This window comes from Asparagus officinalis, chromosome 1 (assembly GCF_001876935.1).
Source record: "Asparagus officinalis chromosome 1, Aspof.V1, whole genome shotgun sequence".
Lineage (NCBI taxonomy): Eukaryota > Viridiplantae > Streptophyta > Magnoliopsida > Asparagales > Asparagaceae > Asparagus > Asparagus officinalis.
In genome coordinates, this window is record NC_033794.1 from 121,809,106 (window position 1) to 121,822,654 (window position 13,549).

Sequence of the window (13,549 nt, forward strand, 5' to 3'; positions counted from 1 at the left end):
TCCTCGTCCTTCTCTTCAAACACCGCCGCTAGAGACTTAGCAGGGGATAATGCTGATGCCGATGCCGACATCTACAGGAACCACACTTTCAATCGCTCTCAAGCCAAGCTCGCGACTCTCCCCACTCTCCTCCAACCGAGGGTCGTCATCTACGACGGCGTATGCCATCTCTGCCACCGAGGTACAATAATCTTGGTGTGCCTGCTTTGTGTTTGGTACAATGCCCATATGAGAGATATTTTTATATTATTTGAATTAGATAGTTAAATTTGATTTGCTCGTGCGCATTTACATTTATTTGAGAGCAGGCCTGATGTAAGACGCTTATATAGTATCTGAATAAGATTGGAGATCTTAGGCAACAAGTTTTGTGTGCAAATAGCTACAAGTGTTGCATGTTAGACTGTTTTTCATATTTATTCAGTATTTTACTAAAGGTTAACTGTACATAAACCCCATACGGTGTCGGGCTTTGTACAATTTTATTTTTTTGGTGCGGGGAACCTCGGCTTAGTACCAGCCAAGTAAACCCCGAGGCCCGGGGCCTTCCTTTTGCAGTCCATGTCGTCAACATACAACAATAAGATAACAAGGTCTGAATTAAGTCTGTTGTATCCAAGGCTCATGATGAATGAATCAAATCTCTTGTACTTATACCTCGGCGCCTGCTTTAGACCGGTGTCTGCTTTAAACCGTACAGAGATTTGTTCAATCTACAAACTAAATTTTCTTTTTTTTTTCTTAGAAACCTTCTAGTTAGAGCATATAAATTTCTTCTTCAAGATTTCCATAAAGAAATGTTGTTTTCACATTTAGCTGCTTTAGGTATAAGGCAAATATAGCGCTCATAGGTAGGACTATTCAGATTGTTGTAAGTCAAACTACAGGAAAAAAATGTTTTATTAAAATCAATACCTTCTTTGTGAGCTTATCCTTTTTATTGCCAATCTAGCACGATATCGCTCCACTTGATCATCTCCATTTCACTTGATCTTGTAGACCCATTTATTTCTAATAGCTTTCCTTTCTTGTGGTAGTGACACAAGTACCCAAATCTTATTTTTATGGAGAGCTTTAATTTTTTCCTGCATTGCTGTCATCTACAAAAATGCATGTGTTGTTTATAGCTTCATGGAAAGTTGATGACTCTCCATCCTCTGTTAGAAGACAGTATGCAACATTACTCTCCGTAATATACTGCGAGTGCCAAGTCGGTGGTCTTCTCTCATGAGTTGATCTTCAACTTTTTGGAGCCTCAGACTCGACTGGTTCTTGTACATCATGTTCTGGTGTTACTTTAAAAAATTTTTGATCATTTTCTATCTGAACAACTATAGTTTCTGAGTTCTTTCTTGAACAACTTTCTTTCTCTTCACTTTGTAGTTGGTTTTCTATAAAGATAACATCTTTGCTGACGATAACCTTGTGGGTAGTGGGATCCCACAAGCGATACTCTTTTACTCCGTCAGCATACCCTAAGAATATGCATTTTTTGGATTTTAAATCTAGATTTATAATTTCTTAGACATTGTACATTACGTACACTGCACTTTTAAATATATGGAGGTTGGAATAATCAGCTGGCTTACCGGTCCACCTCTTCATCGACGTCTTTAACTGTATTGTGGTTAATGGAGATTGATTCACCACATTACAGACGGTGCATGCCATACATCAGAATGAATCAGTTTTAGAATAGTATTGCTTCTAGAACTTGATGTGTTGAACTTCAACCGATGCTGCTTACTTGTAACACAATGCTCGCAGAATAGAAGAGTTACCGAATTAAGTCCGGGAAGCAGTTTCTGATTGGAGAGTATCTTCAAGCCTCGTTCTGACATGTGGCTTAGTTTTCGGTGCCACGTCATGGTTTGTTCTTCTCCACTGCTAGTTAATGTCACACATAAATCAGCTTTCTACAGGATTTCTCCGTTGAGCATGTATAGATTTGCAGCTATCTTTTCTTATTTACACCCAAGCTCATCTAATTGTCCTAAAGACAATAAATTCTTCTTCAAGCCCTTCACATGTCGCACATCTTGAATGGTGTGTATTATACCATCAAACATTTTGATTTTGATAGTACCAATATCATAAATCTCCAAGACATGATCATTGCCCATGAATATAAATCCTCTTGAGATAGGTTCATATTTGCGGAACCATTCTCTCTGGGAGGTCATGTGCCATGATGCTGCTGGATCTAGAAGTCAGACATTAGCAAACATCTTTCTGCCTTCATCAACAGTGATTGCTCTACTGTATAAAATTTTATCATCATCTGATGTGCTTACAATGCATCCTTGAGATTTTGATGGTTCTGAAGACTTTATCACCACTCTTCTTATAATGCCAACACTCCGATTTTACGTGCCTCTTTTTATCATAATTATAGCATTTGATATTCTTTTTACTTCTTGTTTTGATTTATCATGAGCATGACTCCCACTAGAACCACGTTCCGTTGATTTTCTTCTCGTCACCGATAAGGTCTCCGCTTGTTGTGAACTTGCCTGCCTATCTTCCTTATTTTTACGTCGACTTTCTTACTTCAGAATATCGGTCGCAACATTATCGAAAGCTAGATTGTCTGTAAGAACATTGTTTGTGAGATTGATGATGAGCTGATCATACGAGTTAGGTGGACTCTGAAGTAAAAGCTCTGCATGTTCATTCACACCGATTGCGTGTCCAAGCGTTGTGAATTAGGAAAACAGTGTGTTTAGGGTGTTGATGTGATCGGTCATTAATGTAGATTTCGCCATCCTCAAAGTGTAAATTCTCCTTTTTAAGAAGATTTTGTTATGCATGTATTTTGGCTCATGAAGCTTTGTTAGAGTATCCCAGATCTGCTTTGTTGTCTTCTTCTCCTCTATGCTTGATAGCACATCATCTGCTAATGCCAGATAGAGATTAGCAGTATCATTTTCGTCCATCTCGTTTTATTTTTTATCATCTGTGATGTCATCTAGCCTTGCACCGATGATCGATAGACAATTATCTTTTCTCAAGATAGCCTTTATCTTCAACTTCTACAGTGAGAAATTACTCCCGTTGAATTTTTTAAGTTTAAACTTCACCGTCGTTGCTTCTACCATGAACAATAACTTCTTACTATTTCACGTAAACAGTAACTGTATTTATGAACAATAATCATCTCCGTAAATAATACTGTACTTATGTATAATATCGTATTTATGAACAGTACCGTACTCGTGAATAGTACCATCGCCTTCAAAGGGTAAATGATAATCTAATTTATTTTCTGATGTGAAGGATTTACTTTTGGTGATAGTCACAGAGCATAAAATAAGTAGATTCACGCATCCTAAATCAAGCTCTGATACCACTTATTAGGACAAACCTGGGGCCCAATAGAGCAAGATCTCAGTGAATAGTAGAGCAGAAGTAATAAAATGAACACATAGATTTACGTAAGAACCCCCCTAAATGAATTTTGGATAAAAACCACGGACAATGACAAAAATTCATTAGGAATTTTAGGAGTTTACAATCTCTCTTTACAAGGAGAAACTCTTTTTTTATTTTTCTCTTACTCTTTGTATGTAGGGAAAATTACAAAGAAGAGAATAAAGAAAATGTGATTTTTGATTCCTTTGATCTCGGTTACAACTTGATTACAAAAGAGAGGAAAACGAATTTGGTTTTTCCCCTTTGTTTAAAACTGGGTTCTTCTTTGGCAGCGATGGAGTGCTTCCTTGCGATTGATTGCGTCGAACTTGCTCTCCGTTGACGATCCGACCGTCTTTATCTCGTCGGGAAGCGATGAACTTTCGTGGAAAGTTTTATGAATAACTCTGAATGAGTTTAAGAACTCTGAACGAGTTTGAACTCTGTGAATAGAGTTGTTTGGAACCGAAAATTCGGTTAAAGATCAAGCTGTTTTTTTGCTGTTGTCGAAGAATCCTCTCAGATTTGATCTTCTGAGGTTGATTCAAAAACCCTATCTCGAGGATTTCGTTGCTGTCGTTGCCGAATCTCCAAACCAGAGTGATTTTGATGATAAAGAATCCAACCTCTGATCTGATTATCAAAAATCCGATCCTTTAACTCTGTCGAGTTTGTTTGAGAACTGAAAATCTCCAACCTGTATGGTTTAGATCTTTTGAATCCAACCTGTGTGTTTCAGATGCCAAAAATCCAACCCGTTGCTCTGTTGGGTTCGTTGAGCTTTTATAGGGGATAAGAGGTTGTAACTGACCCTATATCTGCTCCTACGTGGGTGAAAATCCCCTCATAACGTGGGATAAACGGTTTTGGAAACCGTTCGACTTATGTTTGAATAAGTCAAATGCCCATTCTGGCGTTTAGAACTCAACTTCGTGTTCTTTGAATTGAGACGCGAAGTTGGGTGTAGCTGAAACACCATTGAACGCGAGGGTCGCCTCACGTTTGGCTTGTGCATTATCGACGCGAGGCTCGCTGTTGGTTTGAAACCATTTGAACGCGAGGGTCGGCTCACGTTTGGCTTGTGCATTGTCGACGCGAGGGTCGCCTGTTGGTTGAACACCATTGAACGCGAGCGGTCGCTCAGCGTTTGGCTTGCGCAATTGTCGACGCGAGGGTCATCGTCATTTTCCAAATTGGTGACGCGGGGATGACATCCGCGTTTCAGAAGGAGCCATTTGACTTGTAACTTTTTCTGTAGAGCGTTACAAGGACCATTGTTCAATAATCCTAGCTTTAGCTGTTGTGGAGTGTGAAAGTCGTCAGATTGTAACTTTCACTGTAGATTGTGAAGACTGCTGAATAGAGTTTTTTCATCAATCGTCAGAAGTGTCGTTAAATTGTAACTCTTCTCGATCTATGTGAACAGCCCTCCATTCGTAACTTTCGTTCACCGACCCGAAAACTATTTGATTGTAGCTTTCGTTGTAGGAGCTAGACGGGAATCAACATCCATAGTGTCTTAAAGATGAATATTCGCCCATAGCTCTCTACCCAGCAACTATTCGACTGTATGTTTCGATCATCGACCCGAAAGCTATTTGATTGTATCTTTCGTTGTAGGAGCTAGACGGGAATCAACATCCATAGTGTCTTAAAGATGAATATTCGCCCATAGCTCTCTATCAAGCAACTCACCAACTGAGTCCAACTTTTTATTTCTGAAATCGTCCCACTGCTCATCAGCATCTCTAATAGTTGCTATAATATTAGCCATGCTGTTGTCACAGCCATCAAGATCAATCATCTCAGAAGTGAGGTCGCGTTTGTGGCAATTGTGGAGTTGCGGATGCAGTGATTGGGAAGTCGTCTGATTGTGACCTCCGTTGTCGGAGCTTGTTTGAATAAGCTATCTATTGTGATTTTTAGACAGCCTACACTCTTCTGTATATGGAGATTGGAATTATTGTTGGGATGGTTTTCTCCTGAAGAGTTTTGAGTCTATTTATAGCAACTGGAAAAATACTATTCATAATTTTATAATATTTTTTCTTTTACTGTGCCGACCTTTCGATGCATGTTTTCCACTTTTGGTGCCATTAATTTTTGCGGGGCCTGCCATTTTTTTAAATTGTCAAAAAATATGGCTGACAATCAATCTTGTCAAAAAAATACGTTATTTTTTTAATTGTCATTAATTTTTGCAGGCTCCAACAAAGGTCGTATCAAAGAATTAAAGGCACAGTTGACTAGGAAATTTGATATGAAAGATTTAGAATCTGTAAACAAGATTCTAGGGATGTAAATTTACCGAGATAGAATTAATAGGAAGATTTGGCAATCTTATTTGAAGAAAATCTTACGACGTTTTAACATGCAAGATTGTAAGTTAATTCTACCCTACTTTCTGTTAATTTCATTATCCTCCAGTATGAGTCCTAGCAGTGATGAAGAGAGGATGGAGACGCCTCGAGTATCGTATACATCAGCAGTGAGAAGTCTAATGTTCGCTATGATTTGTACAAGACCAAACATTGCACAAGCAGTGGGAGTGGTTAATCGATACACGACGAATACTGGTAAAGAGCATTGAAATGCTGCAAAGAGGATCCTAAGATACATTAAGAAAACCTCAAATATTACATTATGTTATGAGGGATCAGATTTTATTATTAATAGATATGTTAATTCCGATTATGTAGGTGATCGTGATAATAGCAAATCCGTCACAGGCTATATGTTTGCACTTGCTAGTGGAGCTGTAAGATGGGTTTTAAAATTGCAGTTAGTTGTGTCTACTTCAACAACAGAAGCAGAATATGTAGTAACTACACAAGCTAGTAAAAATGCGATATGGTTGAAGATGGTACTAAAGAAACTCGGACATGAACAAAAAAAGATTTCTCTATTTTGTGACAGTCAGAGTGCTTTACATTTGGCAAGAAATCCAGCCTTTCATTCAAAGACAATGCATATTCGAGTTCAGTACCACTTCGTTAGTGAGAAAGTGGAAGAATGAACATTGGATATGCGAAAAATTCACACCGTAGATAACCTAGTAGATTTTTTGACAAAAGTAGTTAATACTGATAAATTTATTTGGTGTCGATCTTCTTGTGGTCTGTCAGAGACTTAAGCAATATGAAAATGACAATATAAAAAGAATAGTGTGAAGATATGATTGATACTCAATCAAATCTTCAAGTGGAAGTGGAAGATTGTCAGCTGTATTTTTTTTACAATAAAAAAAAATGACAGACCCTGAAAAACTTAATGGCACCGAAAGTGGAAAGCAGGCACCATAAGGTTGGCACAGTAAAAAAATTATAAAATTATGAATAGTATTTTCTCAGCTGTTATAAATAGGCCCAAAAGTCTTCAGGAGAAAACCATCCAACAACAATTCTAATCTTCACATATAGAAGAGTGAGAGAAAAATAAAGAGAGAGTTTCTCCTTGTAAAGAGAGAGATTGTAAACTCCTAAATTTTGTCATAGTGATTTCTTCTGTCATTGCCCGTGATTTTTACCCTAAATTTATTTAGGGGTTTTTTCATGTAAATCTGTGTGTTTATTTTATTACTTCTGTTCTACTATTCGTCGGGACCTTGCTCTATTGGGCCTTGGGTTTGTCCCAACAGTTCAGACCCTGGTAAATAGCACAAGTATTGCAATGCCTAATAATTAGAAATTGGGGATTGTAATGCCATAGACACGGATTGACCCTTGGCCTTTTGAGCCAAGGTCCCAAGCTCCAACCATTAGGCCACTTGCGGGGAGGTGTTCGGGCTTTGTAACATATCACCGATGTTGTATGATTTTGGCAAATAGACCCTTCCCTCTTTTACCATGGGTGAAATTTTGATGTATATTACCTCTTGGTGAAATTAGTGAGTCTTGGTTAAAAAAAAAAGTAAACAATTTATCCTCAGGTTCCATCTGCCAAAATCAAACAACGTGGATGATAAGTTACAACTTGTGATACTACAGCGTGTCTATGTGCAATAAAGCTTTCAATTTATCTAGTTAGGTATTTCCTGTTATTTATTTCATATTTTATTTGCAAATACCTTCTTTTTCTTTGTTCTTTGACTTCCACCACAGTGTATGCAACAATGACAACACAAGGTCTTCCGTATACATTTTTGACTTGGCTTTGTAGGAAAAATTGCCCATACTAATGGAATTTTATGATTTTCCAGTTGAGACACTTGCACTCTTCATATTTATATTTCACTCTCAAGTCAAGTCATGTTGTTCAAAGTTCATACTTTGTTGTTCTTGCATTATGTAGTCTTCTTGACATATCTGACATCAATTCTGAAAATTCTATTAAAAGATAGAGTACTTTGTGTTATTTCTATCTGAAAGATATGTTTGTGCTAGCTTTATTCAACATCTTTGACGGCTTGCTGTACCAAAACATTTAAAAACTAGTGTATGAAACCTAGTGCGTGAACAAAATCTAGAGTCCGCATTTGTCAAAATCTTTGAAAAGTTCATCTTATTAACTTTCTTTGATTGTTCATAATGTATTTATCTGTTTATCATAAATCCATCTCACATTTGATAATTGACTTTGCATATTATGTACACATATTTATTATTTGCGGAAATTTTGGTTATCCCAGTCCTCTTCCCCACCATCTCTATCTTCCCCCTTCCCCCTTGTTTTTCATTGATTGATTTTCTCAAAATGCAAATAATATGTTCCTGTCATTCATTCATGTAGGCCTAGCAGTGTGAAAATTTCGGTTTAAACCCTTATGAGGTGGAATCTACAGGCAAATTGAGGCGTAGTAGTGGCACAAAACATAATACCAATCTTTCAACTCAATAAACTTAATCACTTGTTTTATCTATGTTTTTCCATATTGCTTTGAGTATAGATATATTTTTGAATCAGATAATGCAATCTTCTTTTGCTTCTTTTATCTTCTTTATTTCAGATACTGTTCATGGCCGTGTTTAAAGCTCTGATTTGTTGCTCTTTTAGAATCTGAGATATATATCAGAACTGTGAACTTAGGAAGATAATTCTGATCAAGTTATAGAACTTCAATCCTTGTACCATTTGTTTGGGGGTATAAATTGATATTTTTTTGGTGATTCTAGTTGTGATGCAGTCTTCTTTTGCTTCAGCTTCTTTAATCTTCTTTATTTCAAATATTGTTCATGGCCGTATTTAAAGCTCTGATTTCTGGCTGTTATGATATATATCAGAATTATGAACTTAGAAAGATAGGTCTGAGCTAATTTATAGAGCTTCAATCCTTGTATCATTTGTTTGGAGTTTGGGGCATTAATTGATTTTTGTTGTGATTTTAGTTGAAGATACAAGTCTGATAATCTATTTATAAATGAAATGTTCTTTCTTTTTCTGTCGACGAAAGATATATCTCTGACCTCTCAATCACTAATGATCAAGTAAGACATAAATTGTTGGATCTTATCATCTGTGAAAATCTTTAAGGTACATACAACATTCACAGGTTCACAGCCTTATATTCTCTCTTCAGAATGCCTCCAGATTTGCATTCTTAGTGCTTCTCTACTAATATATTTTTAACAATCCAGTTCCATTGATCCTCTTGGGAGTCACCTTTTTCAGACTGTGTTTCAGCTGCTTGCTTAAGATTCAACTATTGTTGGTCATAGGGTTGAATTCTATATCAAAAATATGTTTCTTGCAGGAGTGAAATGGTTAATCAAAGTTGACAAGCATGAAAAGATCAAGTTCTNTGAAGATGTGCTCAAACGTTTTCTGTTCATTGAAGGCCCCGATGCATACTATGCAGGATCCACAGGTTAGTGCACTACACCTTCCCTCTAGTCTGGAATTTGTGTTACCGGTTCATAGAAAGTCACATCTTCCATGAGAAAGCTACTTCTGGCTTCCCCTATGGGGGTGTTTATTGGACTTCTATATCTGTTCTGCACATAGCTGTCGGGGATGTAAGTTCTATAGCGAACCGCGTAATTGGTTCAATAGTCTGGATTGGTGAATTTTAGCAAACTGGAGCACGATGGAACGTGGCCTAATTTGCCAACTCCGTTGACCCGATTTAGAACTCAAACTAGTTAAATTTTGGAAAAAAAAAATTTTCAAGAAAAATAAAAAAACGTAAAACAAAAGAAATTAAGCAAATACAATATGCATACCTTAATATGCAACATGATTCTCAAGGTTCTTTTACCATTGCTGATATCAACTAACATATTTCTTGAATTTGACTCTTGCAAAACCTGAGGTTCCTATATATAAAAATGAACCTAAAGCGTACCATGTCCCCTACCGTAGTTCAAATTGAGAGTATGTACCAAAGATCTGTAGACAAACATCGAGGTAGTATCAATTAACACTGTGTTGTTTGAAAAGAAATATCATTGTGAACACATATTACAAATGTATTATGGAATGTTTAAGTGTTGGAGAACATTGTCAATGTATATATGTACCAACATTTTATTCTTGACGCTATGCTTATAGGTCATAAAAGAATCTCTCTTTCAACACTGATCCCTGAGAAGTATTTTTTTGCCTGGGATTTTTCACTAAGAAATTTGTTGTGAAACAATGGAAAACAAATTGGTTATCCAATTGTGTTTTGCCTGTAGTTGTGCGATTTTCAGGACCCCCCCTATCTGTGAACCGATTCCCTTTGGCACACTAATTGATTCCTCAAAATTGGCGTAACACTGACAGTTATCCAGGACACAAGGTCCTTTTAAGTGCACATGTGCAAGATGTAATACAATGTGTGAAATTGAGTAGAGGGAGACGCACAATAGAATATATGAGTCAATTATCTTACTGTAACTAAATACCTCAATTATTTTATTAGAACTAAATACCTATGTTAATATAACGTGAAATGAAATCATGATCCAAATGTGAACTATGTGAAAAGGGAAAAAAAAAAACCAATTCCATAAGGAAGAAGTACTCAAGTAATTTGTATGAAAAAAAATATTGAAATGCATAATTAGCTTTCTAGTTTCAAGTTTCTACTATACACTTTGGAAAACTGTAAGTGCATCCAAAAAAAATTTACAACCTACTAACGGAACTTGCATACCGAATCCAAATTTTCTACCTAACGAGTTGTGTGTGCCACAACCTGCTACATACGGCGTATTGTGTAATTATAGTTTCGTCCAAATGCTAAAATCACAAAATAGTTTCATTGTTCAAGTATACTATAGTATCCCTGTATCATCTTAAGTTTATATGTCTTTAATATTGAACAATAAATGATCTATTACTGATGGAGATCCATGTCTACAAGACCTATTCCAGAGGATCTCGGAGAAAGTATTGAAGACTTGATTTAGATTAGAATAGTCGTTTTTGTCCATTGTTGGAATTTAGTCTACTTATTTAGTTTAATTTAAAAAAAAAACCCTCAACTTTAGGGGATTTTGCAGATAACCCACTGGAACTTTTTTATCTTACAAAACCCCTGAACTGAACTTTTTTTTTATCTCACAAAACCCGCTAAACTTTTGGGGTGTCCCTCAAACCCCCTGAACTTTCAACCTTTTTTTTAAATCAGATACCCTACCAGTAACTGGCAAATAAATAAAATGTTTTTGAGAGAGAAAACTCTCAATTGTGGCGAGGGGGGTTAGGTTGCATGTAAAAATGACAAATGACTAAACATGGTTTTCTCTCTCACAGAAATTTCAGTTACTTGCCAATCATAGGTGGAGGGGTTACTGCAAGTCCACAAGTTTAGGGGCTATTATGGGACAAAGAAAGTTATGGGGGTTATGAGGAAAACCCCCCAAGGTTAAGGATGCTTCGTGAAACAAAATCTTCTTTAGTTGAGTGACTTGAATCATCTTGCATGAATTTTGTTTGGCTAGTTCACTCTTAGATCTTGTGTTCTTGACACATAATACATAAAGATTGAGAACACGTGCTTCACTACATATAACACTATAAATACTTTGTGTTTTCAGTTTTTGAGATGAATTAGAGATAATTGGTTTTGATGAAAGCTGATGGATGCATGTGATTTGCTTCTGATGCGAGACCCCTAGCGGCCTAGCCCTATCCCTGCTGCCTAGTTGCCTGTTGCCCTTCTCTCTCTTCCCCTCTGGCTCCAGCCTTCCCTCAAGCTGACTGCACAAACCATCCACAAACAGCTAAACCCTTTCAGATTTGCCGTCCCCAGTTCGAACAGAACCTTAATGTTTTTTATGAACTTCCTTTCCAAGTTTAGACTGACTGCAGTTTGCAGGGATAAATGTTTAGACTGACTGCAGTTTGCAGGGATAAATGCAAACTTAGTCAAATCTCTACCTGTAGGACAAATTTTCAAAACCAACCCTTTTCATGATTTAATTGCCAAAAACGACCAGTTTCTGTTTTATTTAGAGAAACCGACCTGGTTTCAGCACTGTCGCTGAAACCAGGTCGGTTTTTGAAAAAAACTTTACGAAACTTCACGGGAGTTGAACTCCCGTGAAGTTTTTTCTCATAACAAAACTTTACGGGAGTTGAACTCCCGTGAAGTTTGGGAATTTTTTTTTCAAAAACCGACCCAGTTTCAACCAACTGGGTCGGTTTTTATAAATAAAATAGAAACGGGTCGTTTTTTGCAATTAAATCATGAAATGGGTCGGTTTTGAAAATTTGTCCCTCTACCTGTATTTGTGGACTGTTTTTATCATTCCTTAAAGCTAGCATGACCATAAGAAAAACACCCTGTTCTGTTGAGCCTGTGGAGGCACTCTCACCGGCTCCTCTTAGTGAATGTTTTGCTGACCATGGTCCACGTTCTGTTCATTGATGATGACTGGTCTACAATATGATCCCTACTCATCCATTTGTATGATAATTGTCTCTAATGATTGTTTGTTAGCAAATCATTAATTTTCTGGAATACCCGAGGTTGTGCGTGGGTGGTGCCCCTTAGCCATCTCTGGGGTTTGTAACCTAAACTTATTTCGTTCTTTCTGTATGTACTAGCTATTTTTAGCTTCCGGGGTTTATTGGGAAGCAGTTATTTTGTTAATCTCACATTAGTTCATACATTATCCTTTCATGTTTCTTTCCTTTATAGTATGAATCGGTTGAAATATAGAGGTATAGTAAAATGTGTATAATAAGCATAGTAAGTGCTTAATTGGTTTGAAATGATACAATGCATTGCTACACTTGCACAAATAAAGCATTATCCTTCATTTCACTTATACTACCAGGCTTCTGTGTACAGACACATCTGCAAACACAAGCACGCACTCACAGATGCAAAGGGCAAACATATATGAAACCATATCAATGAACCTATTAGTTTTTCATTGAAAAGTGACTGAACCATTTTAGTTAATTATTACATTTTCATTTCATTGTTCAGAAACTAATGCTTCCAGTACTTTGATATGTAGCTGCACTTAAAATTGCTTCCTACTTGCCATTTCCTTACTCAACTCTAAGTGCGCTGCTGGTGGTCCCTGCCCCGTTGAGGGATGCAGTCTACGACTATGTTGCGAAGCGACGATACAACTGGTTTGGAAAGGAGGATGAATGCATCATCATGAAACAAGACCAAGAACTACTTCAACGTTTTATCGACAGGGATGAAATGTTTGGTGGTGGTGATGGAGATAGCCGTTTCTTTTGAATTCTCAATTACTTTACAACCTCACGAGTTAGTCTTGCTATATATTTTTTTGCAAAGATTAAGGGGATTTGATTAATTGAGCCTGACCTGGTAACTGATTTTACCTTAGAATAAAATATTTAGATATCGCTCGCTTGATTTTGCCATCTTTTATCAGAGTGATGTAAAAAATAACTCAAGCAGTTTATGTTCAACCATGAGGAACTTTTAGGTAGCAATATGCAAAATGGCCATTATAGGTACCAGGTTCTATGAAATGTAAATACTCACTGTTTCCTGTATATAAAAGCTGTATTCTCTCAGTATACGTAGATGTATTAAGCCATTGATTCCTTAAAGTTTGATTCCCCCAAGTTTCTGGTTATCATTTCTAGTTTACATATGTGATGAGCGTGGAGTTCAACTTAAGTTCTACTCCCTTGCACGAGGCGATAAGTTGAGAATATAAAGTTATATTGGAACTGTTTTATAAAACTTGGCATAATTAACAAATAATTTACTTATAGAATT

The 13,549-nt window shown here is 36.8% G+C and overlaps 1 protein-coding gene across 1 annotated transcript; it reads left to right on the forward strand.

Moving 5' to 3' along the window:
- On the forward strand, positions 7–13,344 carry LOC109829253 (uncharacterized protein YuxK; the record flags this gene model as incomplete). Its single annotated transcript, XM_020396436.1, has 3 exons — positions 7–181; positions 9,101–9,214; positions 12,804–13,344. Coding segments are annotated over 3 exons (525 nt in total), but the record flags the coding sequence as incomplete, so codon positions are not given.